Raw genomic sequence first — 26,073 nt, 5'->3', positions numbered from 1 at the left:
TTTGCTAAATCGAGTGGTTTTAGCTGTTATTTAGATGGCTTTTTGTTAAATCAGCTGGTTTTAAGATGTTTTTTGCTAAATCAGCTGGAGTTAGCCATTTTTTTGCTAAATCAACTGGTTTTAGCAGTTTTTTTACCTTGTTTACACTAAATTAACTGGTTAATTGGTAGTTTTACCTGGTTTTAACTAAATTAATAGTTTTTTTGCTACATCAATTAGTTAAAGCTGGTTTTTAGCCTTTGTTGCTAAATCAGCTGCTTTTAGCTTTTTTTAAACAAGTGATTTTAGCTGTTTTTTGTTACTTAAGCTGGTTTCAACTGGTCTTTAGCTTTAATTTCAATAAGCTGGCATTAGTTGGTTTTTAGCTTTTAAAAACTAGCCAATTACAACTATTTAAAACTGAAAACCTTTAAACTTTAAGCTTTTAAAATTACTTAACTTTCTGACTAGGCTTTTTTTAAGCCAACTTAAAGTTTGTCTACAAACCTTTTAATCTATTTTTAAATCTGATATCATGTGAGAGAGATGCAGAACCAAATCAATAAGCATAGCTAAACGGTATCTATCTATTCATACATCTATGTTCAGGACGACTTCGAAAGACGCAGGGTGCATGCGTGCGTCATATTTTTCACTGTAAAATATTATTTAATGGAATCACAAGATAGGCACTTACAAGAACCAGTTAAATACTTTCACGAGCCTTTAAATGTGTTTCATTTTATTTTTTTTAATAATAATAAAACGTAAAGTAAATCTGACACACTTCCTCTGACGCGTGTTGGGGGCGTGTCCGAATCAACGATGTAAACAAGAACGCAAAAGACAAGTCTGACAGTGTTGACACCACCACGGGCATTTAGAGCGTCACATCCCCGCATCAAACGCATTAGTTGACTCTGGCTAATAGCCATGAACCTCCCCGTCACTGTCAAAGTGAACTTTAGGGGCAACGTGAAGAAATTTCCAGTCTTGGACACGAACAAAGCACAGTGGGAGACTGTGGAGGCCTGGGTAAGGAGTCATTAAGCCTTGCTGGGTGGCGTTTATGTGGGGACGTTTACATTTCTTGGTCCTGGAAGGCCGTAGCCGAGGCCTACATAAACAAACCTTAACCGGAGGGTATAAGACGTTTAACCTTCAGTCTAAACATTTAATCCTATTATAGCAGATATGTCTTAACATATATCACAGTTGGGTCTTTTTAAACAAACCATAGTGATATAAATTGCAACAATATCTGTCATTTGCTCTTGACCTTTCTGTTCGGCCATAAATCAGATGACAGCTTGTAAATAAAGGGTAACGTTGGAGAATATCGATTTTCACTCGAATCTGCCTGTAACTCTTCGACGTCTTTAACAAAGTCTCTAGTTTCTGATGGTGTTTGTTTACATTGTTACCTTTTTATAACTTCTAGATTAAAACTACATTCGGCTTGAGCCATTTTCAAGTGAAATATTTTGACGAGGACAACGAGGAGGTAAATAACAGTTTAATAACGAGTTTATATCATTTTGAATGTAAATGTGATTTCATAGTTGTTCATTGATGGATTGTACACTACCAGTTAAATGTTTTTGAACAGTAAGATTTGTAATGTTTTTTAAAGAAGTCGCTTCTGCTCACTAAGCCTGTGTTTATTTGATCCAAAGTACAGCAAAACAGTACAATTTTAAAATATTTGTACTATTTAAAATAACTGTTTTCTATTTGAATATATTTTAAAATGTAATTTATTTCTATGATTACTCCAGTCACACAATCCTTCAGAAATTACTGCTTAAAAAACATTTATTATTATTATTATTATTATTATTATTATTATTATGTTGACAATATATTATGCTGTGATTATGTTGGTATAGTGAATGGTATAGTGTATAATGTGTATAATGTCATCAAAGAATCCTAAAAAAAATGTACCTAATTGTTTTGAACATTAATAATAATAACAATAATAAAAATGTTTCTTGAACTGCAAATCAACATATTAGAATGATTTCTGAAGGATCATGTAACACTGAAGACTGGAGTAATGATTCAGAAAATTTAGCTTTGATAACAGAAATAAATTACATTTTAAAATGTATTCAAATGGAAAGCAGTTATTTTAAATAGTAAAAATATTTCACAATATTACTGCTTTTGCTGTATTTTGGATCAAATAAATGCAGGCTTGGTGAGTAGAAAAGATTTATTTAAAAACTGTTAAAAAAATTATGACTTGTAGTGTATTTTTTTTAAGTACAAGTTTGACAACAGTCCATCGACTTTTTATGGTTATGAATGTATTTTCAAAAGTACTTCTGTTGACTTTGTCTTCTTATTTTTACAGGTGTGCATAAACAGTCAAGGTATGTAATACATTCAATCACCAAATATGTTATCTGCGTGTTCATATATTGATATTAAAGTGAATAAAAATATTATTGTTTATATTAATTACTATTTTTATTATCATTATCACAGATGAATATACAGAAGCTCTAAAGGTAAGAACACTAATCTTTTTTTATCTTTTGTGTGATGCATAAGACAAAGCTGAGCCATGCTGCACAAAGGCATCATTATAATGATCATAATTAAACAAATTTTAACGCAATGTTGTCATTATATTTTTCATTTAGAGTGCATTTAAGCAGGCCAACCAGCTACATATGAATGTCTATAAGATGAAGGGTCAGGCAGAGGGTGGTGCAGTAAAGGCAGAGCTGAAGGAACTAAAGATAGATCCTAGACCAGCTCCGCCGTATCGAGCAAGGGTCAAGATGGCAGACAAGGAGACCCAGGTGACCCCCGAGCGGGACTCGGTAAGCAGTTTTCAGTCTTTAGCAATGAAACATCTTATATGTCATTTTTATAGTGTGAGCTGTTTATTAGTTCATGCCTATTTTGATGAATAAGACGTTGTGAATAATAATGGACAAACTGAGATCATCTCAGACTGAGAAAACCTGTTTCTGTTGTTTTCCTTAAACAGGCTGTGGCCAAAGAAAACAAAGGGATGAAAACTGAAGAGGAAGCAGTACCAACATGGTTCAAATCCTACATGGACAGGGTACTGTATCCTAAAAAAAAAGATATATTTATAATTTTATAGATCTTTGCTTTTGATTTTAATAATAAAATTGCACCTGAGAAAAACATGAGAAACTAGCATCTCATAATAATTTACAGATAATTTACTCACCCCTTTCTCATCCAAAATGTTCATGTCTTTCTTTCTTCAGTCATAAAGAAATTGTTTTTTAAAGAAAACATTTCAGGATTTATCTCTATATAGTGGTTTTCTATGGTGCCCCTGAGTCTGAACTTCCAAAATGCAGTTTAAATGAAGCTTCAAAGGGCTCTAAACGATCTCAGCTGAGGAAAAATGGTCTCATCTAGTGAAATGATTGGTTATTTTCAAAAAAAAAAAAGTTACAATTTATATGCTTTTTAACCTTAATGCATTTGAGGTTAAAAAGTATATAAATTATTTTTTCAAGAAAAGATAAGACCCTTCTCTAGGTAAGACTAGATAAGACCCTTCTTCCTCGGCCGGGATCGTTTAGAGCCCTTTGAAGCTTCGTTTTAACTGCATTTTGGAAGTTCAAACTCGGGGACACCATAGAAGTCCACTAAATAGAAAGAAATTCTGATTTCTTTATGACTGATAAAAGAAAGACATCTTGGGGGTGAGTAAATTATCTGTAAATTTTTGTTCTGGAAGTGAACTTCTGCTTTAATGTTGAATCTGGTTCAAATTGTTGCTATATTGTTCTCAATCTTTTTTTCAGTTCAAAGATCAAGTGGTAAGGGAGGTGGTGGACAGGATGTGTAGTGAGTTTTCTGGCCAGTGTTGCACACACAGAGCCTTGGATCCTCCCGCGGAGGAGCCAAGCACTTCTGGCACTCAGAAAGCTACGAGCTCCACCACGCTAAGGGCCTCTAGCTCAACTCCAAATTGTAGTAATTGCAAAGGACCAGCCACTGGAGGGGGATATCAGTGCAGGTGAGAATGTCCTAAAACTTGTCTTACAAAGGACTCTTTATAAAAAAAAAAAAATGGACCACAAAACCAGTCTTAAGTAGTACGAGTATATGTGTAGCAATAGCCAAAATTAAATTGTATGAGTCAAAATTATACATTTTTCTTTTATGCCAAAAAGCATTAGGATATTAAGTAAAGATCTTGCCTCATGAAAATATTTTGTAAATGTCCTACCATAAATATATCAAAACTTAATTTTTGATTAGTAATATGCAATGCTAAGAACTTAATTTGGTCAAATCTAAAGGTGATTTTCTCAATATTTAGATTTTTTGCACCTCAGATTCCAGATTTTCAAATAGCTGTATCTCTGCCAAATATTGACCTATCCTAACAAACCATACATCAATGGAAAGCTTATTTGTATGTATAAATTTCAACCCTTCTGACTGGTTTTGTGGTCCAGGGTCACATTTGAAAAAAATGGAATTACAGGATGTCAAGTTCTGTATGAAACATTATCCTTCTATTTGCAGTGTTTGTCCATCTTGCATCTTATGTGAGCCATGTAGTCATAAACACGATCCCAGCCACAACCTAAAGAGAACAAGGACTCCTTTGTCTGTCCCTGAACGTGGAGTTACTCCGGAACCCAGGCAAGCCAAAATAAACACTTTTTGTTTTCATCATGGGGTCCTGGAATCGATTCTAGAATTTATTCCTCACTGTTGTTTGGGAGGAACATTCCTACCTAAACTGAACTAAAGGTTCAAGTTAATCCAAAAATGAAAATTCTGTCATAAATGACTCACTCTCATGTCGTTCTAAACTTGTAAGACCTTCGTTCATCTTCAGAACACAAATTAAGATGTTTTTGATGAAATCTAAGAGTTTTCTGACCCTGCATAAACAACAACGGAACTGACACGTTTAAGGCACAGAAAGGTAGTAAGGAAATCAATAAAATAGTCCATAGGACTTCAGTGGTTCAACCTGGTTTTATGAAGCTACAAGAATACTTTTTGTGCACAAAGAAAACAAAAATATCAGCTTTATTTAACAATTTTTTTTCTCTTTTGTGAATGCGTGTCAAAGACTGACACAGAAGAGAAGACATTTTTGAATGAAGCCATTAATTTTGTTTTCTTTGGACACAAAAATGTTCTTGTAGCTTCGTAAAATTAAGGTTGAGTCACTGATGTCAAATGGACTATTTTAACAATGTCCTTACTACCTTTCTGGGCCTTGTACATAGCATTTTCACCGCTGTCTATGCTGATGCTCAAAGCTGTTGAATTTCATTAAAAGTATCTTAATTTGTGTTCAACATGAGGGTGAGTAATTAATGACAGAATTTTCTTTTATGGGTGAACTATCCCTTTAAAGATGAGTCAATAGATTTGATCAATTTGGAATTGATTTTCGATTCCCACTGCCTCAGAATCAAGACATTGGTTCTCAGCCCTACTATCTTCTACTTAGCCTGAATGGTGTTAAGAGATATAATTACACTTGCTAATTGAATTTGATTAATTTCGGCTTGTTCTCAGGTTTCTGAGGCGGGGTGACAGGACGGTGAGAAAAGCAGAGAGACAGCGGCTGAAAGCGGAGCGGAGGCAGCTGAAGGCCGAGGTGAAGGAGATCAAGAAGAAGCTGAGGTTGGAGAAGAGAGGTCTGCTGTGGAGTGGAGCCTCCAATGGGACCAGCACCTCGGGCCTTGCCCCCGCTCCCGTCACATCTCTAGGCCCAGGACCAGCCCCAGCTCCGTCCCTGTGCCCAGACCCTCAAACATCCAGTCCAGAGTAAGGGCCACACTGAGAGGGGTCAGGGCTGGGTTGACCTCCCTACCCAGCCCAGAACAATCATTATCACATTGTCTGTTATAGTTGAGTTATCGCTGGCAAGTGGATGGAACTACCTCAAAATGCACCCGCTGCCTTTATGTATTACGTCCTTTTTGTACTTTTTTTGATATGAGCTTCAAGGAAAAGACAGACGCTGAAACAAAGCTGTTCTGACGATCCTCTGTGCACTCAAACCAGGGGTCCCAAGGTCTCCTGCTCCACCTTGGTGCCCACAATGACTGCCTTGTTTCTGGATGAGAATCTACCAGATGGCACTTGTCTGGAGCCAGGCACCAAGTTCATCAAGTACTGGAAGATGAGGAACACTGGCAACATCAGCTGGACTTCGGATACCAAGGTACTTTTTGAAACTCACTATAGGTTGAAATAAATGCGTTTCCACACATGTTGTGGGCTGTTTTTGCATGTATGTTGTGTCTTTTGTAGTTGAAGTTTATGTGGGGCAACCTGACCCTGGGAACACGGGAGCAAAAAGAAGTTGCAGTGCCCTTTCTGCAGCCAGGTCAGGTCGGTGTGGTGAGCGTGGCGTTTGTGGCACCCCTGCTGGAGGGCACCTACACATCTCATTGGCGCCTGGCACACTGCGGGGTGCAGTTTGGGCCCAGAGTGTGGTGTAGCATTGTAGTGGTGCCAAATGCAGAGCAGAAGTCCATCCACTGCAGCAAATCACTGGTGAGTCAATTTTAAACTATAGTACCTTAAAGGGATAGTTCACCCAAAAATGAAAATTCTGTCATTAACAGTGTTGGGGAGTAACTAGTTACATGTAACGGAATTACGTAATTTAATTACAAAATAAATGTAATTGTAATTAGTTACAGTTACTGAGAAAACGTGTGTAATTAAATTACAGTTAATTCTGAAAAATGCCAGAGATTACAAAGGGGATTACATTTGATTTTTTTCACACACTCACCCCCACTTACAGATTTAATTGACTTCTTTCATAAATTGCATTGAATGCTCTAAAATGAGACACCAATGTTTCAGGAGTTTAGGACACAGAATAGGACACATGCTTATTGTTTTTTTTCCTATTTGGGTTTATAAATATACTTTATTTTTTAAGATTGTTTTTTCCAAGGCATTGTTAGATGCTTGTGTTTCCTGTCATAACTATGCAAACATTTAATTTCAAACCCAGTATCACAGCTATTAAACTATTTCTCATGATGTTATTTATGTTATGATCTTGTTATGACAGATAGTGCAACTGCGCTCACGGTGACCCTAGTATGATTCCCGTCTCGAGGTCCTTTGCCGATCCCGCTCTTCTCTCTCCTCCCAGCTCTTTCCTGTCATCTCTCTACTGTCCTATCACAATAAAAGGCATAAAAAGACCCCCCCCCCCAAAAAAAAAAAAAAAAAGTGGAATGCTTGATTCTGATTGGTCAGTCACGACATTCAGGGCAACCTAAGTCAGTGCTATATGCTTGATCATTTTTCTTGGCGGAAGCTTTGTGTTTGGTTAGCTAATAAATTATTAAAGCTTAATTCAATATTATGTGGACAAATGGACTCACTCTATTGTTTCATACAAATGAAGCTGCTGCCATTTTTTGTACACTGTAATGGATTATAAGATAACTAACAAACTAGTACTACTTCCTTAATTATTTATGTGTGAAATGTTGTGTAAGAAAACTGGTAAGACTGCACTGTATACCTAAAATGTCTAATTTGAACTTGCCGTTTGCTAGCAACTGATTTCTTCATGGAAGCTTTGCGTTCAAATATTTCAACTCAGATCAGTGTTTCGTGTCTAATAATTTTGACCTAAATCTTAATAATCTATAAAGCAGTTGTGTAATAAGTGGGATAATGTTGTTGATAATGTAGCCAGTTGTTACCGCAAAATAAAGATGTTTATTATCCCTTACTTTATTCAAGTGATGAAGGATTTTGAAAGTCTGACAATAATCAATGTTGAGTGCTACTGTAAGATAAACTCTCCCTGGTTTAAATTTGAATGCTGAATAACAGTTGAAAATATAAAAATTAATAAATTTAGAAAAGTAATCAAAAAGTAATTAAAAGTAATAAATTACATTACTTTTATAAAGTGATTGAAAAGTTACACTACTTATTACATTTTAAATCAAGTAACTTGTAATCTGTAACCTATTACATTTCCAAAGTAACCTTCCCAACACTGGTCATTAATTACTCTTCCTCGTGTCGTTTTAAACCTGTAAGACCTTTGTTCATCTTCTGAACACAAATTAAGATATTTTTGATAGACAGCAATGCAGTAGTTTGACCGTAATGTTATGAAGCTACAAGAATATTTTTTGTGCGCAAAGAAAACAAAAATAACAACTTTACAAGAAGTATTCTCATAGCCTCAAAACATTATGGTTGAACCACTGATGTCACATGGACTATTTTAACGATGTCCTTACAACCTTTTTGGGCCTTGAACATGTCAGTTGCATTGCTGTCTATGCAGAGTCAAAAAGCTCTCGGATTTCATCAAAAATATCTTAATTTGTGTTCCAAAGATGAATGAAGGTCTTACATGTTTGGAATAACATGAAGGTGATTAATTAATGAGAGAATTTTCATTTTTGGGTGAACTGTCCCTTTATTGTTTTCAAATATTGCTGTTTTAAGGGTCCTCAAATATTTTAATATCTTCTCTTGTAGAGAACCGATCTCTGTCTTATGAGGAAAGATGGCATGTTCTGGTCAGGCACCAGAGATTGTGAAACATCTACCAGCTCCCGGAGAGAATACTACATCCCCTCTGTGGACTTATTGACAGCACAGGTATGTGCGTTGTTGGACACAAAGACACACAAACATTATGTTTGTTCAGTGATGTGTGCTTATCTACTAATGTCCAAAGTCTTGTTGTTTTCCAGGATCTGTTGTCCTTCGAGTTACTGGATATAAACATTGTGCAAGAGTTGGAGAAAGTCCCAGCCAACACTCCAGCTGGTAAGGCTTAATTTTGGTCACAATTATGTAATATTTCCTCAGGGTCTGATTATCAACAAACTGTGCATAATTAGTCTGGCCTCATTTTTTAGAGTCATTGTGTAATCTCCTCAGATATGACCCCCGGCGTGTCTCCACTTCTTCATCATGGACCCTCGTTTGGAAAGCACGGAATGGGGCTAAGCAAAGTCGAGGCTGGACATTCAGGCAGGAAAAAAAGTCAAGGTTAGGGCATCTTATGTGGAATTTCAATTACTGATTATTCATAAACTCAGAAATCAGTATTTCACGTGCAAACCGTTCAAAAGTTTACAGTCTGTAAGATTTTAAAGGGATAGTTCACCCAAAAATTAAAATTCTGATGTTAATTACTCACCCTCATGTCGTTCCAAACCTGTAAGACCTTTGGTCATCTTCGGAACATAAATTAAGATATTTTTGATGAAATCCGAGAGCTTTCTGACCCTGCATAGATGGCAACAGAACTACCACGTAGTACTGCAAGGCCCAGAAAGGTAGTAAGGACATTGTTAAAATAATCCACGTGACATCAGTGGTTCAACCTTTGGCTTTTGCCAAAAAATGATACTACACTTTTTACATTCACTCCAATTAGTTTTTTACATTTTATAACCAGATTTAAAATGATCTGTTTGTGAATCAAAGCCTTTGTTATTGAATCACAGACTGATTATTGATACTGATGTGGCTTGTTCTCTGTTAGTGTTGCAGCCTCAGAGACAGAATGAACTTCTGGACGTTCCCGGCAATGAGGAAGGAGATGAAGACATCAGTGGGACCCAGTTTGTGTGCGAGACTGTAATTCGCTCTCTTACTCTCGAGGAGGAACCAGAGCGCAAGCCTCAACGCAGGTCTCGGCCCAACATGAGGAGGCATGATGGTGAGCTTTGGTCTTCTGTATTAGTGCTCACTAGGGATGTAACGGTATTATCAATATCGTGATATTGCGATATTATCGTGGTCATATGACGATATGAAACGATAAGTCTTCCGAGCAGTAAGTGTAGTTTTTTTTTAAATATATTTAAACTTTCTAACATAAAATATCTTGAAAGTTGTGTTTTGGGAAATTATGCTTTGACACAGTATCTTAAAAATGAACTAAAACCTAAAGCACAATATGGCTTAATAAAGTCTGTTTTCGCTGTGTGTTTCAAAGCGAAGCATGCACTTCGTTCAGACTATGCAATGGCCACCAGTTATGCTTTATTTCAATATAAATTAGACTGAGACAGTATATCAAAAATAAAAAGAGGGTTGAGTCCCCTTTAAAGTTCAGGTTCAAATTCAAGTCAATTCACTGACTTTTTCTGAATAAAGTTTTCTTAAGAGCATGGGTTGGAGCTCTTATTTTGAACTCTCAGACTGTGTTAGAATACTTTGTACAACTTTAAAATGTACAAAATTGTTCTTTCCAAGTCTTTGTCTTTTTTTTTTTTTTTAATTATCGCAATAAATATCATACTGCGGACTTCATATCACGATATTATATGCTTTTGTTGCATCCTTAGTGCTCACAGATCTCAATTTTGTTCATTTCCCCAGTAGATATTTTAGATGCCAATCATTGTGCCAATCATTTTGCAGTTTGCGACACCGTTCGCTTTCAGGAGAGATCATTGCTGGTGAAAAACAACAGACCTTTGGCAATCATAAACAGGCCAGAGGCTCCAGTCCCTGTGCCAAAGCCAGTTATAACAGAGGAACCTGTCATGCCAGGTGTGTATGTTTATTGTTGTCTGTAATGCTACAGTTGCTGTGAAAGCAGTGCTAAAAATAAGCATGCCTTTAATGCATGCTTAAGCTGAATCTTCTTTCAATTTACACTTGGTTATTTTCACAGTCTTTTCAGAAGCATTGATTGGCTCAAATGAAAACCTCTATACGGACCCAGCTGCACAGGATGAGAACGAAGAGGAAGTGGAACAAAAGGGACATGAAAATGATCAAGAAAAAGAGGAAGAAGCAGGAGAGTGGGATGAGGTGAGCAGCCAGGTGTCCTCTGCCTCATCAGAGGACTACATTGTCATCCTGCCTGACTGCTTCGATACTTCCAGGCCCCTGGGCGAATCGATGTATAGCTCAGCAATGTCCCAGCCTGCAGTCCCTCTTGCCAACGAGCCAGAGGCACCGCAAATCCCGAGCACGGCCGAAGGAGAAAACGAGGAACCCATCCCTGTTCCAGCTCTTCAGAACAGCCTGAACCGGATGCTCTGCACCTCTCAGATACTGGACACTCCTCCTCTAATTCCAGAGATGGTACCTCCACCCATAACTCTTTCACCACCTCCATCTCTTCGAACCCACAGGTTAAAATGCATTCGGAGAATAATGCAGGATGCAATATAATATTATGCATTGACTTTCATTCGGTTTAATCGCTTCATGATTCTTCTGCAGATCAGTGAGATCTCATGATCTTGAGTCAGGACCAGGGGCCTCTGAAGACAACACCTCATGTCAACCTGATGATGACTCAAGTGGTGAGTTTCCACATCTGATAGACTCAGTGTCAGATGTGTGAAAAAAAAAAAAGTTTCTCGACTGCAACAGTGTTATAATTTTGGCTAAAAATGTTTATTTATATTTAAATAAAAACTAAATGTGTGTGTGTGTGTGTGTGTGTGTGTGTGTGAATAATGTTTAAGTGTTAAAGACATTAGCTAAATGTTGGTTAAAAAAAAAGTGTGTGACACAATTGCATGTCTTTGCTCTAGGTTGCAGATCAGCTCATTTAGAGGCCCCTGTTAGTGCCTTTGAGACCTGTGGCTCCCAGGATCTCAGGTATAACAACACCGTGAGGTCATCTTATTGAGCTAATAAGGTTACATGCATCTTATTATAAGATTTATTTCAGGACACATGTTTTAGAAAAGTGAGAAAGGCTTGAATGCAGCAGAAGAGGAAGTAGCTCTGCAGACAAGTTTTCCTGTGGTTCACCACAGATGTTTTCTTTGTTGGCATAGTATGGTTTACAATTAAATATGCACACCATTTTGCACTTTAGGTTGCATTATTTATGTAGTTCTCCTCTAGTTTTGCTTCATGACGGTTTCATGAATGTTTTGTTGGCACGCTGCTGTTATGACACAACCTTTTGTTCCTGTTTTTATTCTTCTGCAGGGCACGTCACGGTGGTCTGACAGAGGGGCTGGTGAAGGGAGCTCTCTCTGTGGCTGCCTCTGCTTATAAAGCACTCTTTACAGGCCAGAACACACCTGCACAGGTGAGACATTTTCCTTGTCAGTGCACAACACACTAGACCAGAACATAAACAGCCACTAGTTGTCCTAAAACCAAAACAAGACCCTTTTTTTGTTTTAGGACAACTTTGATGGAACTTTTTTGATCCACTTCAAATGATGACTACTGTATATCTTTTTTTCTTTTTATTACACTACCGTAAGATTGGGGTCAGTATGATATTTCTGAAAGAAGTCTTTTATGCTCACCAAGGCTGTATTTAATCAAAAATGGTTAAATATTATTAGTTTTAAATAACTGTCATTTATTCCTGTGAATTTTCAGCAGCCATTACTTCAGTCTTCAGTGTCACATGATCCTTCAGAAATCATTCCAATATGCCAATTTGGTGCTAAAGAAAAATTTCTTATCATTATCAATGTTAAAAACAATGTCTTGGTGCTTAATATTTTTGTGGAAACCATGATATGTTTCTATTATCGGGATTCTTTGAATAAAAAGGTTCAAAAGAACAGCATTTATTTGAAATGCCAAGTTCTGTCATGAAACTGTAGATGGCGAAGGCTGATGGGTCGTTAACGCAAATTGATGATATTCAGGACATTAAACTACTTGGCACAAGCGGATTGGTTCATGTTGCATATGTGCAACATGGAACAATCAGCTTGTGTCTACGCTGTTTCTTTTTAGAGGAAACATGTAGGGTTTCATGTTTCCTCTGAAACCCTCCACCTGTATAGATCTGCTACGGGTTATTAAACAGTTGAGGTCAAAAGTTTAGATCCATTTTGCAGATTCTGCAAGGTGTTTATTATTTTACCAAAATAAGAGGGAGCATACAAAATGCATGTGATTTTTTATTTTTATTTTTTTATTTTTTATTTAGTACTGACCTAAATAAGATGGTTCAAACAGAAGGATCAAACATCACTGATGCTTTAGAAGGAAACACAATGCATTAAGAGCCGGGGGCGAAAACTTTTTGAATTTAAAGATCAGGGTAAATTTAACTTATTTCGTCTTCTGGGAAACATGTAAAGATCTTCTGTAGCTATTGAAAGACAATATTAAATGAAAAAATATATGACAGGCAAAATAAGAAAAATGTACACATCTTGATAATGCATCATTTTTCATTTTGGAGCATCAGTGAGTGTTTAAGCTTTATGTAATAGTTGCATATGAGTCCCTCAGATGTCCTCAGTGTGAAAAGATGGATCTTAAAATTTGTTGGAAAGGGTTCAAATATGCAAAAATGCTGAAAAACCAAAGAATTTGTGGGACCTGAAGGATTTTTCTGAAGAACAGCAGGCAGTTTAACTGTTCAAGACAAATAAGGGACTATCACTAAAAAAAAAAAAAAAATCACAAATGTGGATCATTCAGGTAAAACCACAGTATTAAGAATCAAGGTTATGTAAACTTTTGAATGGGCTCATTTTTTAATTTTTTTTTTATAATTTTCTGTGGTGTGGTCTACATTTGTAAATTTATTTTATGTTAAACATCTTATTCAGGTCAGTACTAAATAAAAAGATAACATGCATTTTGTACGATCCCTCCTATTTTGGTAAAAAAAATTACTTTTTGCAGATTCTGCAAGGTGTATGTAAACACTTGCTATTGTGTTTTTACGTCACATTCGCTTTTGTTCACAGAGCATTAGATTCATAGCGCCACTCAACAGACATTTCAAGTCTTTTAGCGTCACTTAGTGGATATTTCACATTGAATACATCACGAAACATACATGACACATCTTGTGAAAAAGTTCCCACAGGTATGTTTTCATCATGAGATCAGGTTCTGAAATCTTACTGACCCTAAATTTTTGAACAGCAGAAAAAACTGAATGCAAAAATTTGGTCCTATACAGGGTTGCCAGGTTTTCACAAAACCCAACCAATTGCTACTCGTCTCCAGTAAAAATTGCATTCCGGGGGGTAAAATAAAATTTTTGTTTGATGGGTTACCCTGGTAAAATTTGCTTCAACCTGCAGACATAAAAAAACATCCTGTGGGAAAATCGCAGACTTAGCTACACTGGTCCTATAATCATTGTAGCTGCATCATGCATTGTGTGCTTCAGTCTGGATTTTCTGCATTCCTTATTATCTCTAAATCCTAGTCTTGGAATGTGAGTGACGTTCAACATATTAACTTTAGTTTGCTTGTTTTTCAGCGGCCTGCTGTTGACCCAGCCTGCGAGGATGCCTCCATGATGGCTGTATTACAGGAGATGGGTTTCAGTAACCAGCTGCTCAATCAAAGGTTGCTGAGAAAGCATCACTACAACTTGCTTGATGTGGTCAACGAGCTGGTGCAGTTGACCGACAGCGAATGGCACATCTCAAGACACTAGGAAGCACCGAGCAACCTCAAATAAAGTGTAAGAATTGTAAATGATTTCATCGTGTCGCAGCATTCTGTCAGAACAGGAGTGGGGGAATGGTGAAATGATGAAATGTTCTCTGAAAATGTCTGATGTTGTTTTGTTAGAGAAATAGTTTGGACTTTGGAAAAAAGAGAACTGTATCCTTATAGCTGCAATGATGCAATTACTTGATTGTACAATTTTAGTTTCATGTTTATATAGGACATTATGAATGGGGAAACAACATAAGGTTTAATAAGCGGTCTTAATGCTATCTTTATTCAGTGTGTGTGTGTGCCCTACTAACACATATAGACTGCTGTTAGCTAGGCTTCAGGTATCTTTTGTACGGCTTGATTAGATAAGAGGGATAAATTTAAGACAATGCCCAAAGGGTTTCGGTTTGTTCTAGCACTTTTGCCTCTCAGAGGAAAGATATAAAAAGAAAAGCCTGTATTGATTTTGTTATTTGTCACAGTGACCTCTATATTTGTATATCACACTAATTCATATGTCACACTAAGGTGTTGGGCTGCCAAACCTATAGGAATGTGCAATGAGTGTTTTAGTCATGCTTAACCAAACCAGTGATTGATTGATCAGAGTTTTTGCTAGGCTCCATCTTTGTCATTTTCATGTGCAATGTATTACTATGAACTGAAGGCTTATCAACATGGCTTTTTGTGTCCAACACAGTGAATAAAAAAACATTCCAAAATGATTTCTGTGTGTTTGAGTTGTTTGCTTTGCAAAAGCATGAATCTTCGTGCTATTGTTTGAATCCCCCAATCAGCAAAAGTATGTTTGGTTAATGTACACGCATCTGACTTGCTGAAACAACGGAATGTTCTAAAGGTTAAAATAGTTACTCCTTTCGTCAGCTTCCTCCTGTGAGACAGGAACTGAGCACAGATTCCCCAACCCCTGAGATTTTGATTTTGTTTCTCTTTTTTAAAATGATATTTCTGTAAATTATTAAATGACAGTCTAAAAATGTTTGTATTTGATTCTGTGTGACAGAATACTATGTTGTATATTGTACTAAAATAATCACAGACGATCTAATAGGAATCCTTGAGGATTTTGAGTCTAGAGATTAAATGAATAAGAACTAAATTTCGTCACGTAACATACAGAATACTCCATTTTAATATAATAGTTTAAATTGTAGTCTAACGAGACTGTATTCAACCGCAGTGCATAAACACGCAGTATCGATTATGAACGCAAGATGGCGATACCAAACAACTGAAGAGGATCAAAGAGGGAAGTAGCTTCGTAGTCGAGAGTTCATACACAAGTCTTGAAGGAAATGTGCGTGTGTTGTCTTCAATAACTCATGAAAGAAGTGACATTAGTCTGCGAGACAAAGTAAATCGAGATATCAAGAATGCTCCGGTGAATTCACGGTAGGTGGAAAAGCGCTGTGTGGAAATTTGACAAACGCATTTAGTAATGTTATGATGACACGAGAAAGATGTGTCATGATGTTGTGACAGGAATTCGCCTAGTCTTTTGTGATTTAAAACAGTCAAACCTGTCTGACACTGTGATGATGGTTGTGTACGTGTTTTCTGTCCTAAAATGGTGTTAGTTTTATGTATTAAAATGTATAAAAGTTGCCTACCTAGACGCGCAGCTCACTTCAACTGTTTTGCAGTTTTACAGCTTGAGGAAATAACTTGGCTAATAACTCCGAATAATTAAACGACTTATTTTTTTTGCACCACACGAACATAATTAACTATCTTAGCCATTTTTGTTTCTAACGTAGGGTTATGAACTATTGCTCTGCAAACTTCAATTCCACTTTAATTCAAAAATAGAAGTATGTAAATTGAGAGTTGACCTGCATACACTACCAGTCAAAAGTTTTTGAACAGTACGATTTTTAATGTTTTTTTTTTAGATCTCTTCTGCTTACCAAGCCTGCATTTATTTGATCTGAAGCACAGCAAAAATAGTACAATTTTGAAATAGTTTACTATTTAAAATACTTATTTTTTTATTTGAATATATTTTAAAATGTAATTTATTCCTGTGATTTCAACGCTGATTTTTCAGCATCATTACTAAAGTCACATGATCCTTCAGAAATAATTCTAATATTCTGATTTGCTGCTCAAAAAACATTTATTAATATGTTGAAAACAGCTTAGTAGAATTTTTTTAGGTTTCTTTGATGAATAAAAGGTTCAGAAGAACAGCATTCATCTGAAATAGAAGTCTTTTGTAATATTAAAAATGTCTTTATCACCATGTTTAATCAATTTAAAGCATCCTTGCTAAATACAAGTATTCATTTATATAATGTATTTCCAAAATAAATAAAACAAAGATACTGACTCCAAGCTTTTGAATGGTATAGTGAAATAATGTTACAAAAACTTTGTTACAAAAATTTCAAATAAATGCTGATCTTTGGATTTTTCTATTTATCAAATAATTCTGTGAAAAATTTACTTAACCTTTTTAAATAGTAATAATAGTAATACTAAAAAATGTTTCTTGAACAGCAAATCAGCATATTAGAATGATTTTTGAAGAATCATGTGACACTGATCCTTCATGTGATGCTGAAAATTTAGCTTTGAACACATGAAATTACATTTTAACATATTCAAATAGAAAGCAGTTATTTTAAATAGTAAAAATATTTTGCTGTATTTTGTATCAAATATGCAGGCTTGGTGAGTAGAAGAGACTTCTTTAAAATACTTTAAAAATCGTTTTACTGGTAGTGTAAATATTAAAAGACAAAAATATGAAAATTCTAAATGAATGACGTGTGAACTGCCATTTAAGGTCTTTTGATCATAATGATCTAAGGAGTTTTATTGTTGTGGAGCTTTATTGTTTATTTGGGGCTGTTTTACTGTTTTACGGTAGTTTTACAGTGAGACCATCAATGGATGTTTTGGAGACAGTTTGGTTCACTACACTAATGTATAACTAGAACAGTACAATTGCTTTCACCCTAAGTAAAAGATTGTCTTTGCAATTGCGTACCTACAACAGACATACTTCAGTGAAGCTCTCTTATTGTTTATCATAGAGGTCTTTGGTTTTGACCCTGCAACTTCTGGAAATACAGCATTATGACCCAGAATAAAAATGGAGAGAAACGGAGGCTTTCCAAATGGTTGGACTATGGCAGTATCAATGGAGAAGGACAGACGGATCCATGTCCTACCTGCCAGGGCACAGGACGCATCCCGAGAGGCAAGTTTGAGTCACTCTGTTGACATACTACCAGGCAAAAAATTTTTTGTAAACCGTAAAATGTTTATATATTGTAAACAGAAATATTTATACTTAAGTAATTCAGCGTTGATATCACAGGAATAAATTACATTTTAATATATATTCAAATAGAAAACAAGTATTTTAAACAGTAAAAATATTTTAGTCTTTTACTGTTTTTGCTGTACTTTGGATCAAATAAATGCAGGCTTGGTGAGCAGTAGACTTCTTTAAAAAAAAAAAAAACATTAAAAATCTTACTGTTTAAAAACTTCTGACTGGTAGTGTGTACAGTTCTGTATTATTGTATTATTGGTTACAAAACAATGTTGCATTTGTAGTTTTAGGTTTTAAACACACTCATCTAGGGCTGGGTGGTATGACCAAAATTTTATTTCACGGTATGAGAAATTTTATTTCACGGTAACGATGTTTTTCACAATATAGTTTTTTATATAGGTAGTTATTCCAGAAAATGTACAAAAGGGCTTTATAATAAACTAGAAGCTAAAGTTCGATAACAAACTTTAGATGTTGGCTTGGAGAGCCAACCTGGGCAGCCTTGGGGAAAAAGAACCAGAGCACTTGTGTGTCCGAGTTCTGGCTTCTAAATGAAACACTGTAAAAAAAGTCTTTGAATTGAGATCTGTTATCCTGTGGCCCCCTCTTGTGGACAACATTAGCATTATGGACCACAGTAACATTTCACAGCATTCCAGAGCGCGAGCAGTCAGCTCACGTTCTCATGAAAGCCGACACGAGGCTTTAAATTGTTACATAACGCAGCTAGCAAACACCTGAATGTAACGTTAGCTGTTGATGTGTTCTAATGGGTGGATGGACTGAAATCGCTGGAATATTTACATTTTAAAGGCGGTCAAATTCGTGCAAATGATGTAGTTTTGTGGGCACTTACACAGAATGTACGCGATGAAGGATCTGCTTTTGGTTTTGAATAAAACAGCTCACAAACAGCTGAATTTAGCTCTTGGTGTGTTCTTATGGTTGGATGGAATGAAATCGCTGGAATATTATAATTTTAAGGGCGGTATAATGCTGCAAATTAGTTTTGTGAGTACGTACACAGAATGTATGTGCTGAAGCAAAAGTGCAAGTAGGTAAGAGGTCACCGCTCTTGAGTGGAGTGGAATTGCTCCTTTAGAGGGGGCATTTTTTCTCAGCCAATGCAAGTCTTCAGGAATTTTTTCATTAAAAAAATTAATAATAAATAAACTAAGTCTGATCAGTCTAAAAAGATACAGCAACAATCTCGTGGCCAGGGCCCAGGTCTCTGCCAAATTTGGGGCTTCTGCACGTTAGTTGGCCACGCCCACTTATTTACATTTCGCGGTATACACGGAATAAAAAATTCTTTTACGGTACACATTTCATTCCGCGGTAACGATATATACCGTCATACCGCCCAGCCCTACACTCATCCTTATTCTGTCATGTTATCTTAACATCCTCAGGTCAGGAGAACCAACTCGTAGCAGTCATTCCTTGCAGCGACCAAAGACTGAAACCTCACCACACGTCAGTATCACTATGACAAGAACACTATACTTCTGTAATTTTCAGTTTCAGGCTTTTACATATACTGATGTAAAACATGGTTTTATGTCCCACAGGAAACTGTATGTGTTTATATCAGTGGGGCTTTGCCTTTTGATCTGCTCCTTAATCCTATTTTTCCTCTTCCCACGGAGTATGGATATGTCAACTGTGGATCTAAAGTCATCTATGGTCTATTTTACTCCAGATAAAGTAAAAATGGTGATCACAGTAAGTGCGTGTTAATGTCACCCTAAACCTGCTGCATTGCATTTGTTTTTATAAAACTTGTAATCCTCTGTCCTTATTTTTCATTCTTCAGCATGAAATGAACCTTACCAACCAAAACTTTGTCAGTATCACAGCTGGTAATCTTAGCGTGCAATCGTTCATTTTTGAGACGGTGGTTGGCAACAACAAGTTCCCCAATGTCACCGTACTGCCTCCTCGATCACAGAAAACGGTAAAATTTTACGCAAACATATATAAAGCATTTTTCTGTTTTCTCAGATGCATTACACCAGCCATCAATCTAAACAAATCTCACACATAAGATGCCATCCTTTTTCTTTCATCTTTCAGATTAAAGTTAAAGCAGAAATTGCTATTGAGGACACTGGCCTTAAGTAAGTAATAATTCAGTCAATATCTATGTCTCATCATTAAGTTCTTTTAATCATTATGTACTGTTTTCCACTATAATCCTATCATGTGAACTCTCAAGTACTCAAAATACAGTTGTAGTCAAAAGAATCTGCAAAATGTGAAACATGATGCTTTAAAATCCGTGCAATGAGAACTTTTTGAATTTGAAGATCAGGGTAAATTGAACTCATTTTATCATGCTTCTGAAGGGCAGTACTAAATAAAAAAAAAAGATATTTAGGCAAAATAAGAAACGTTTACTCTACATCTTCATTCTGTTCAAAAGTTTACAGCCCTGGCTCTTAATGTAATGTGTTTCCTTCTGAAGAATCGTTGAGCGTTTAGCCCTTCTGTAATAGTTGCATATATGAGTCCCTCAGTTGTCCTCAGTGTGAAAAGATGGATCTCAAAATCATACAGTCATTGTTGGAAAGGGTTCAAGGGTAAACTTTTGACTTCATCTGTATACTAACTTTTTCTAATGTCTGTTCCTTTTACAGTAATTACTGCAAGTCACGTTCCTTTCGGATTCACACCTTATTCTTGCATTTGCAGTAAGTATTCATCTTTATTTCATCAGCTTTGTTTTAAGATTTGCATTAGAATAAACCTCTGAACACTGGTCAGCTCTGGTTGACATGTTGAACACTGGAAGGTGCTCACTAAAGAACTGTATAATTTTACATTTGATATAACTTGTACAAAATGTACAGTATTTAGCAGTAATTGCTTGTAATTTTGACTCCCGTTCAATAGCTTGTGCTTGTCAGTGAGGTCTAGAGCAGTGAAGACCACTAGAGGGCCTCAGCAAACTTCCAAAGGGGAACCTAGAAATTTGCTGATGCCCCTTAAATCACAGTCTTAGACCGCACACACAGAAGTTATTGTATTCATGTACCGTGAAATGTTCTCTAGAGAACAGTTTCTGTTTTAAGGAGGTCAGATCTGCACTGAGGTTTTTGTAAAAATCTTTACAGCTTAAATGTGACCCTGGACCACAAAAAGTCTGAAGTCGCTGGGGTATATTTGTAGCAATAGCCAAAAATACATTGTATGGGTCAAAATTATTGATTTTTCTTTTATGTCAAAAATCATTAGGAAATTAAGTAAAGATCATGTTACATTAAGATTTTTTGTAAAATTCCTACTGTAAACCTATCAAAATGTAATTTTTGATTAGTAATATGCATTGTTAAGAACTTAATTTGGACAACTTTAAAGGTGATTTTCTCAGTATTTTGATTTTTTTGCACCCTTAGATTCCAGATTTTCAAATAGATGTATCTCGGCCAAATATCGTCCTATCCTAACAAACTATACATCAACAGAAAGCTTATTTATTGAACTTTCATATGATGTATATATCTCAGTTTTGTAAAATTTAACCTTATGACTGGTTTTGTGGTCCAGGGTCACAAATATGTTATAGGCCATGACACAGAAATGGCCACTGTGGTTAAACCAAGTGTGAATTTTTTTTTTCTGTCAGTCATGTGAATTTTGTGCACTTTGGTCTATATTGAAATTTTATAGGTTACAAAGTGCATGACATAAAACAATACACACCCATAGTAAAATATATAAACTACTGTTCAGCAACAGTCAGTTTAAAACTACTGTTTTCTATTTTATTGTATTATAAAGTGTAACTTATTCATGTGATGCAAAGCTGAATTTTCAGCATCATTACTCCAGTCTTCAGTGTCATGTGATCCTTCAGAAATCATTCTAATACGATTGGGAATTGTATACTAAAAATAAAGTATACTGAATTATTCTAATATGCTGATTTGCTGCCTAAGAAATACTTAAGCGCTGCTGCTTAATATTTTTGTGTAAACTTTGATACAATTTTTTCAGCATTCTTTGATGGATAGACTGTTTAAAGTAACTGCATTTATTTGAAATAGAAGTCGTTTGTAACAATGTAAACGTCTTGACAAATTTAATGCAACCTTGTTAAATAATAGCAATAATAATAAATAATAATTTATTTTTTAAAAAACTATATTAAATTCCAGAAATGTTTGGTGTTATAGAAAAAAACAGTTCATATTTAGTAGTTTATGTAAAATTCTTTGTGTTCTCCACAGACTGACTATCAAAGTCTCCTACCTGTCCCATTCAGAACAGATGTCTACAGATGCCTATGAGTATATTGACTGTGGAGTGAATTCAACTGTGCATCATGACGTTCCTCTGACTTGAGACAAAACCATTGCCAATGTACGGCCATAAACGATGATGTTATAAAAATCAGAATGGGCTGCTTTCAAAAAGATTGCCATTTTATGCTATAGTTTACTACAGTTCACTTAAATGGTTTTTGACTATAACATATGATACAATATAAATATCACAGGAATAATGAATGTGAGCTGTTAACTTTGACTACTTTTCTTGTTTGTTGATTAGTTAGTGTTTACATTATGTGTTTTAAAATTTGCACAACAAAATTGCACATTAAATGACCTGCATTTTATTTGTTGAGAATTGAGTGAATCCAATAAGAACTGGCAAGACACCAAGTTCTGTTTTAATTAGGATTATTAAACTTAACAATAAAGTCAGTTTTTCGATGAAATACACCTTGGTGTTGGAGTTGATGCTATCCAGTAGTCTGGCCTTCATCTTCACCATTGCTGGGAATACTGCAGAGACTAGAGCAAATGAAGCACACATGTAGATGCTGCATTTTCTGGATCATCTCCACATTATCCACCTTATTTTTTCTAAGAGTGGGCACGGCCATATGTAAATTTAATGTGTCTGGCTTCTGGTTTCATCTGCGTCCAGCTATTTTTGCTGCTTGATATTGCCAACTGGTAAGTATTACCATATTATTTTAATGTATTACCTTAATTATGAACATGAAGGTTTGTAGTGCAAACAGTTTTACTGTACTTCGTTATTTCCCTACAACGGCTTACGAATCAGAAGTCTCACACATTACCAGAAAACAACTTACTCCCACATTGAAAAGTAAGGTGGATAAGCTCTTTAATTCATCATTTTGATATTATACATTGCCATATGGACAAAATGGAACATAAAAGTCGAAAGAAAGATTTGTTTAATCTTACTGATACATAGGAACAGGTTAAACAAGTATAAAATTAGCCACTGCATTCTGTCTAAAGAAATATGCTGTTATGTACTCACTGTGTATCTTTTGTTCATCTTGGCGTGACACTTGCAAATGCATTGCTTGTCAGCCTCTAAAGAACACAAATAATATGTTTTACACTGATTAGGATTCCATATATCATAGTTTGTTGTTAATTTTGGTTTTAATTATTTAAATTTAGTTGCCTCTAAAGCGGTGACTCTGTGTTCTTAATGGCATGCAACAATGGAGAATTCTTCAGTGTGTTCTTTAGATCTTTAAGCTGGTATTTTGAGCAGCTTTACCTAGAGACTCACAGGACCCTGCAGGTTCACAAGGTGTTACAGGTGCCACAGACTCTTCTTCCTTTTTATCTTGGTTGCTTTCCTTAAAAGCAATGAAAATCCATGTTATATACAGGCCATTTTACAGAATTGATCCAAAAGAGTTGGAAATGTCTTGGAAAAAAATGTCTTTCAAAAATTCTCATATTGTATTTTCAGAAAGTTTTGGAATATTTCTCCTCTCCCCAAATTTGCCACAACTGAAACAGCAATAATAATTGTATTAATATGGTTATACTGACCTAAGATTTTGCTTACATCTACATTGTAAATATATATTTTGGCTATTTTTTTTTTCCACCAGAGATAAAACAATGCCAATTACATTTTTTACAATATTTCAAGTGTAATTTATGAGATTTTTAATTTATGATTTTTATTTGATTTATTTTGAATCAAATTTTTCTTTGTAAAAGGCAAAAAATGTATAAAGTTAAGGATTCATTAGTTTGAATATACTTAAACTATCATAACATCTTAGTTGATAATTTAGTGTACTTTATTTTTGAAGTTTCTGTACTGTCAATTTTAGTTACTTTTGAACCTACACTGTAAAAAAAACACAATTTGTTGTTCAGTCAACTCAAATAAGTTTAGAAAACTTGAAATGTTAAGTTGTACTTAACATGTAAGTTGTAAATGACAACTTAGATATTCAAGTTGACTAAACAAAAAAATTAGTTTGTTAAACTTAAAAGCTGTGTTTGTTACCTGGCTGCTCTAAAATTTTAAGTTGAATCAACTCAAACATCTAAATTGTCACTTTTTAAAACTTTTTCAAGTTGACTAAACTTTTTTTTTGAGTTGCCGGTAACAAATTAATTTAAGTTGACTCAGATTTTTTTTTTTTTTTTACAGTGTTGTTCAAAGATGCTAATCAGCACATGGTTAGCTAACACAGTTCTGAACGGTGGTACACATATAAAAACTAAATGTTATGGAATAACTGCCAAAAAAATTTGCTTAATTGCAGAAAGGTGTTCGGTATGACATTCCTTTAAGTTACACAGTTTTTTCAGACTTTTGAACACATTTACCTCAAAATGATGGGGCCTATCTACTCACACATTGTAGCTATGAAAGAGAGGAACATAAAAATATTTTCTGGTCATAAATTTAGGGCTGTAGTTAAAATCCATCTTAGTCTCAGCCAATGGAATAAAACAGTAAGGACATGAAAATGTGGGATTTTTTTTTTAACATTAAGTTTAAAAATTTACAAAGAAAATATACAATACATTTTTTGTTTAACTTTACTTTTTAAAAGAATCAAAAAGATACTTTTAAAAACAACAACAGAAATGATTTTAATATCATTTTCATTAGTTAAAAATTTAGGGCTTAGGGTTCAGGACAGCTACCTCCCAATATAAAAGTACCCAATAAATGCTGATTTTATATATATTAAACTTATTATTTTAAATACTGTTTTGGGTTTTAATAGATAATATTAAACATCTAAGATTTGCATACTTAAATTCTTTTTTAATGTGTTTTTTTAATTGTGGGACAGCAGTTTGCACCAATTCTGTAGAATGGCCCATATATGCAATACAACAATTATATATATATTTAGGAATTTGAATATGGGCACCTGCTTAACTCTAGCAGATACTCTGCGGTCCAGCACCTGCTGACGGCGACGGGCCTCCCAGTGCATGGCTGACATGTTACACCACCCGCTGGCCTGTAAGAGAGACCAAGTCAATGTGAAGTAATGTGAGACCATTTCCTGATTAATGAAATTCAAACCCAGATGCTGAGATGTTTCCTTTGTCACGACACTCATAAAGAAATAAACACTGAACTGATTTCTTAGCTGCTCATAAATGTTTACACTAGGCGGTAGCCTATATACAGTAAGGTAAACCAATGCAGTTTTAGAACATTTATTAGTCCTGTGGCTTTCATCTAGAGCACGCCTGATACCGTTCCAGCACACATGTCTATAACATGCAATAATTTGTCCTAACTTAAGACAAACTACAAAGGCAAACTAAACAATAAGATCAAACGTTCTTAACAAAATGCCAAGAAGAGCTAATTTTGCAGAGCAGCGGAAACACTTTACCAAGTTGTGATGTTCTGCAGATAATTCCAAACCACAACGAACTCCACTGTTACGTCCTCCTCGGACGGCTTTGTTGGTTTCCAAGCAACGTTCAGCAATCACTCACAACGTGCTGACGCAACACAGTCCGACTGTAGCGCATGTTACGTCACTTTCAATGTTTATCATTACTATTTTAAATGGCAAACATTCATTAACATTATTAGAGGTGATTGAAAAGTCTGCAATAGACAGGTTGTAACATTTAGTTCACAGCCTTTTACTGTGTGAAACGTCAGTAGTTAGTCAGAAAAATATACACAAAATGCAACTACTTTTTTAAAAAGTATATTTCTGTAATGTGAAATCTATAAAAATGTGATTATTATGTGAGAAATTAAAAAAAATATATTGGACAGAGAGGAAAAAAAACTGAAACGTTGTTCAAAACGTCATTGCGACTTTATTTATTTATTTATTTTTTCACAGACAAAAAAATATATTACAAACAATTGGTAGTTTTTAAATTATATTGAGATGTATAAATATATAAAAACGTGTTTTTGACTTCTGTAGACGTGCTTTTCGATACAAACAGCATTCGCAATCATGCATTTCATTGCATCGTGATTTTTTAATTTTTGTGTTTACTTTTTTATGGCTTTTGGTAAATAAAGTACAACACATTACAAGTGATAAATTCAACAAATAACAGGGTGAGGAAAAAAAATAAAATAATAGAGCACAGACA

At 35.2% G+C, this 26,073-nt stretch overlaps 2 protein-coding genes across 2 annotated transcripts; both read left to right on the top strand.

Moving 5' to 3' along the window:
- The first annotated feature begins 805 nt into the window (after positions 1-805).
- LOC141297617 (next to BRCA1 gene 1 protein-like) lies at positions 806-15,101 on the top strand. The gene is made up of 21 exons (XM_073828038.1): positions 806-1,014; positions 1,421-1,483; positions 2,339-2,357; positions 2,473-2,495; positions 2,631-2,813; positions 2,984-3,061; positions 3,783-3,997; positions 4,513-4,632; positions 5,527-5,778; positions 6,019-6,178; positions 6,268-6,513; positions 8,488-8,610; positions 8,706-8,781; positions 8,896-9,006; positions 9,506-9,682; positions 10,390-10,521; positions 10,646-11,111; positions 11,203-11,285; positions 11,520-11,586; positions 11,926-12,028; positions 14,189-15,101. Exons 1-21 carry the CDS (start codon positions 913-915, stop codon positions 14,366-14,368), a joined length of 2,979 nt encoding a protein of 992 aa, XP_073684139.1. The 5' UTR covers positions 806-912; the 3' UTR covers positions 14,369-15,101.
- A 620-nt stretch (positions 15,102-15,721) lies between these two features.
- Positions 15,722-22,410, top strand: LOC141298183 (transmembrane protein 106B-like). Its single transcript, XM_073828695.1, has 8 exons — positions 15,722-15,789; positions 17,436-17,602; positions 19,096-19,159; positions 19,255-19,408; positions 19,500-19,640; positions 19,760-19,803; positions 20,323-20,376; positions 21,916-22,410. The coding sequence occupies exons 2-8, from the start codon at positions 17,479-17,481 to the stop codon at positions 22,028-22,030; spliced, it is 696 nt and encodes a 231-aa protein (XP_073684796.1). The 5' UTR covers positions 15,722-15,789; positions 17,436-17,478; the 3' UTR covers positions 22,031-22,410.
- The last annotated feature ends 3,663 nt before the right edge of the window (positions 22,411-26,073 follow it).

This window comes from Garra rufa, chromosome 22, assembly GCF_049309525.1.
Source record: "Garra rufa chromosome 22, GarRuf1.0, whole genome shotgun sequence".
Taxonomy (NCBI): domain Eukaryota; kingdom Metazoa; phylum Chordata; class Actinopteri; order Cypriniformes; family Cyprinidae; genus Garra; species Garra rufa.
This window is presented reverse-complemented; position numbering and strand designations above follow the sequence as displayed.

Coding starts and splice junctions, on each gene's coding strand:
- LOC141297617 (XM_073828038.1), top strand. CDS start 913: ATGAACCTCCCCGTCACTGTCAAAGTGAACTTTAGGGGCAACGTGAAG. Junction 9,007..9,505: donor AGGCAGGAAAAAAAGTCAAG/GTTAGGGCATCT, acceptor GTTCTCTGTTAG/TGTTGCAGCCTCAGAGACAG. Junction 11,286..11,519: donor ACCTGATGATGACTCAAGTG/GTGAGTTTCCAC, acceptor TCTTTGCTCTAG/GTTGCAGATCAGCTCATTTA.
- LOC141298183 (XM_073828695.1), top strand. CDS start 17,479: ATGACCCAGAATAAAAATGGAGAGAAACGGAGGCTTTCCAAATGGTTG. Junction 19,409..19,499: donor AAGTAAAAATGGTGATCACA/GTAAGTGCGTGT, acceptor TTCATTCTTCAG/CATGAAATGAACCTTACCAA. Junction 19,641..19,759: donor CTCCTCGATCACAGAAAACG/GTAAAATTTTAC, acceptor TTCATCTTTCAG/ATTAAAGTTAAAGCAGAAAT.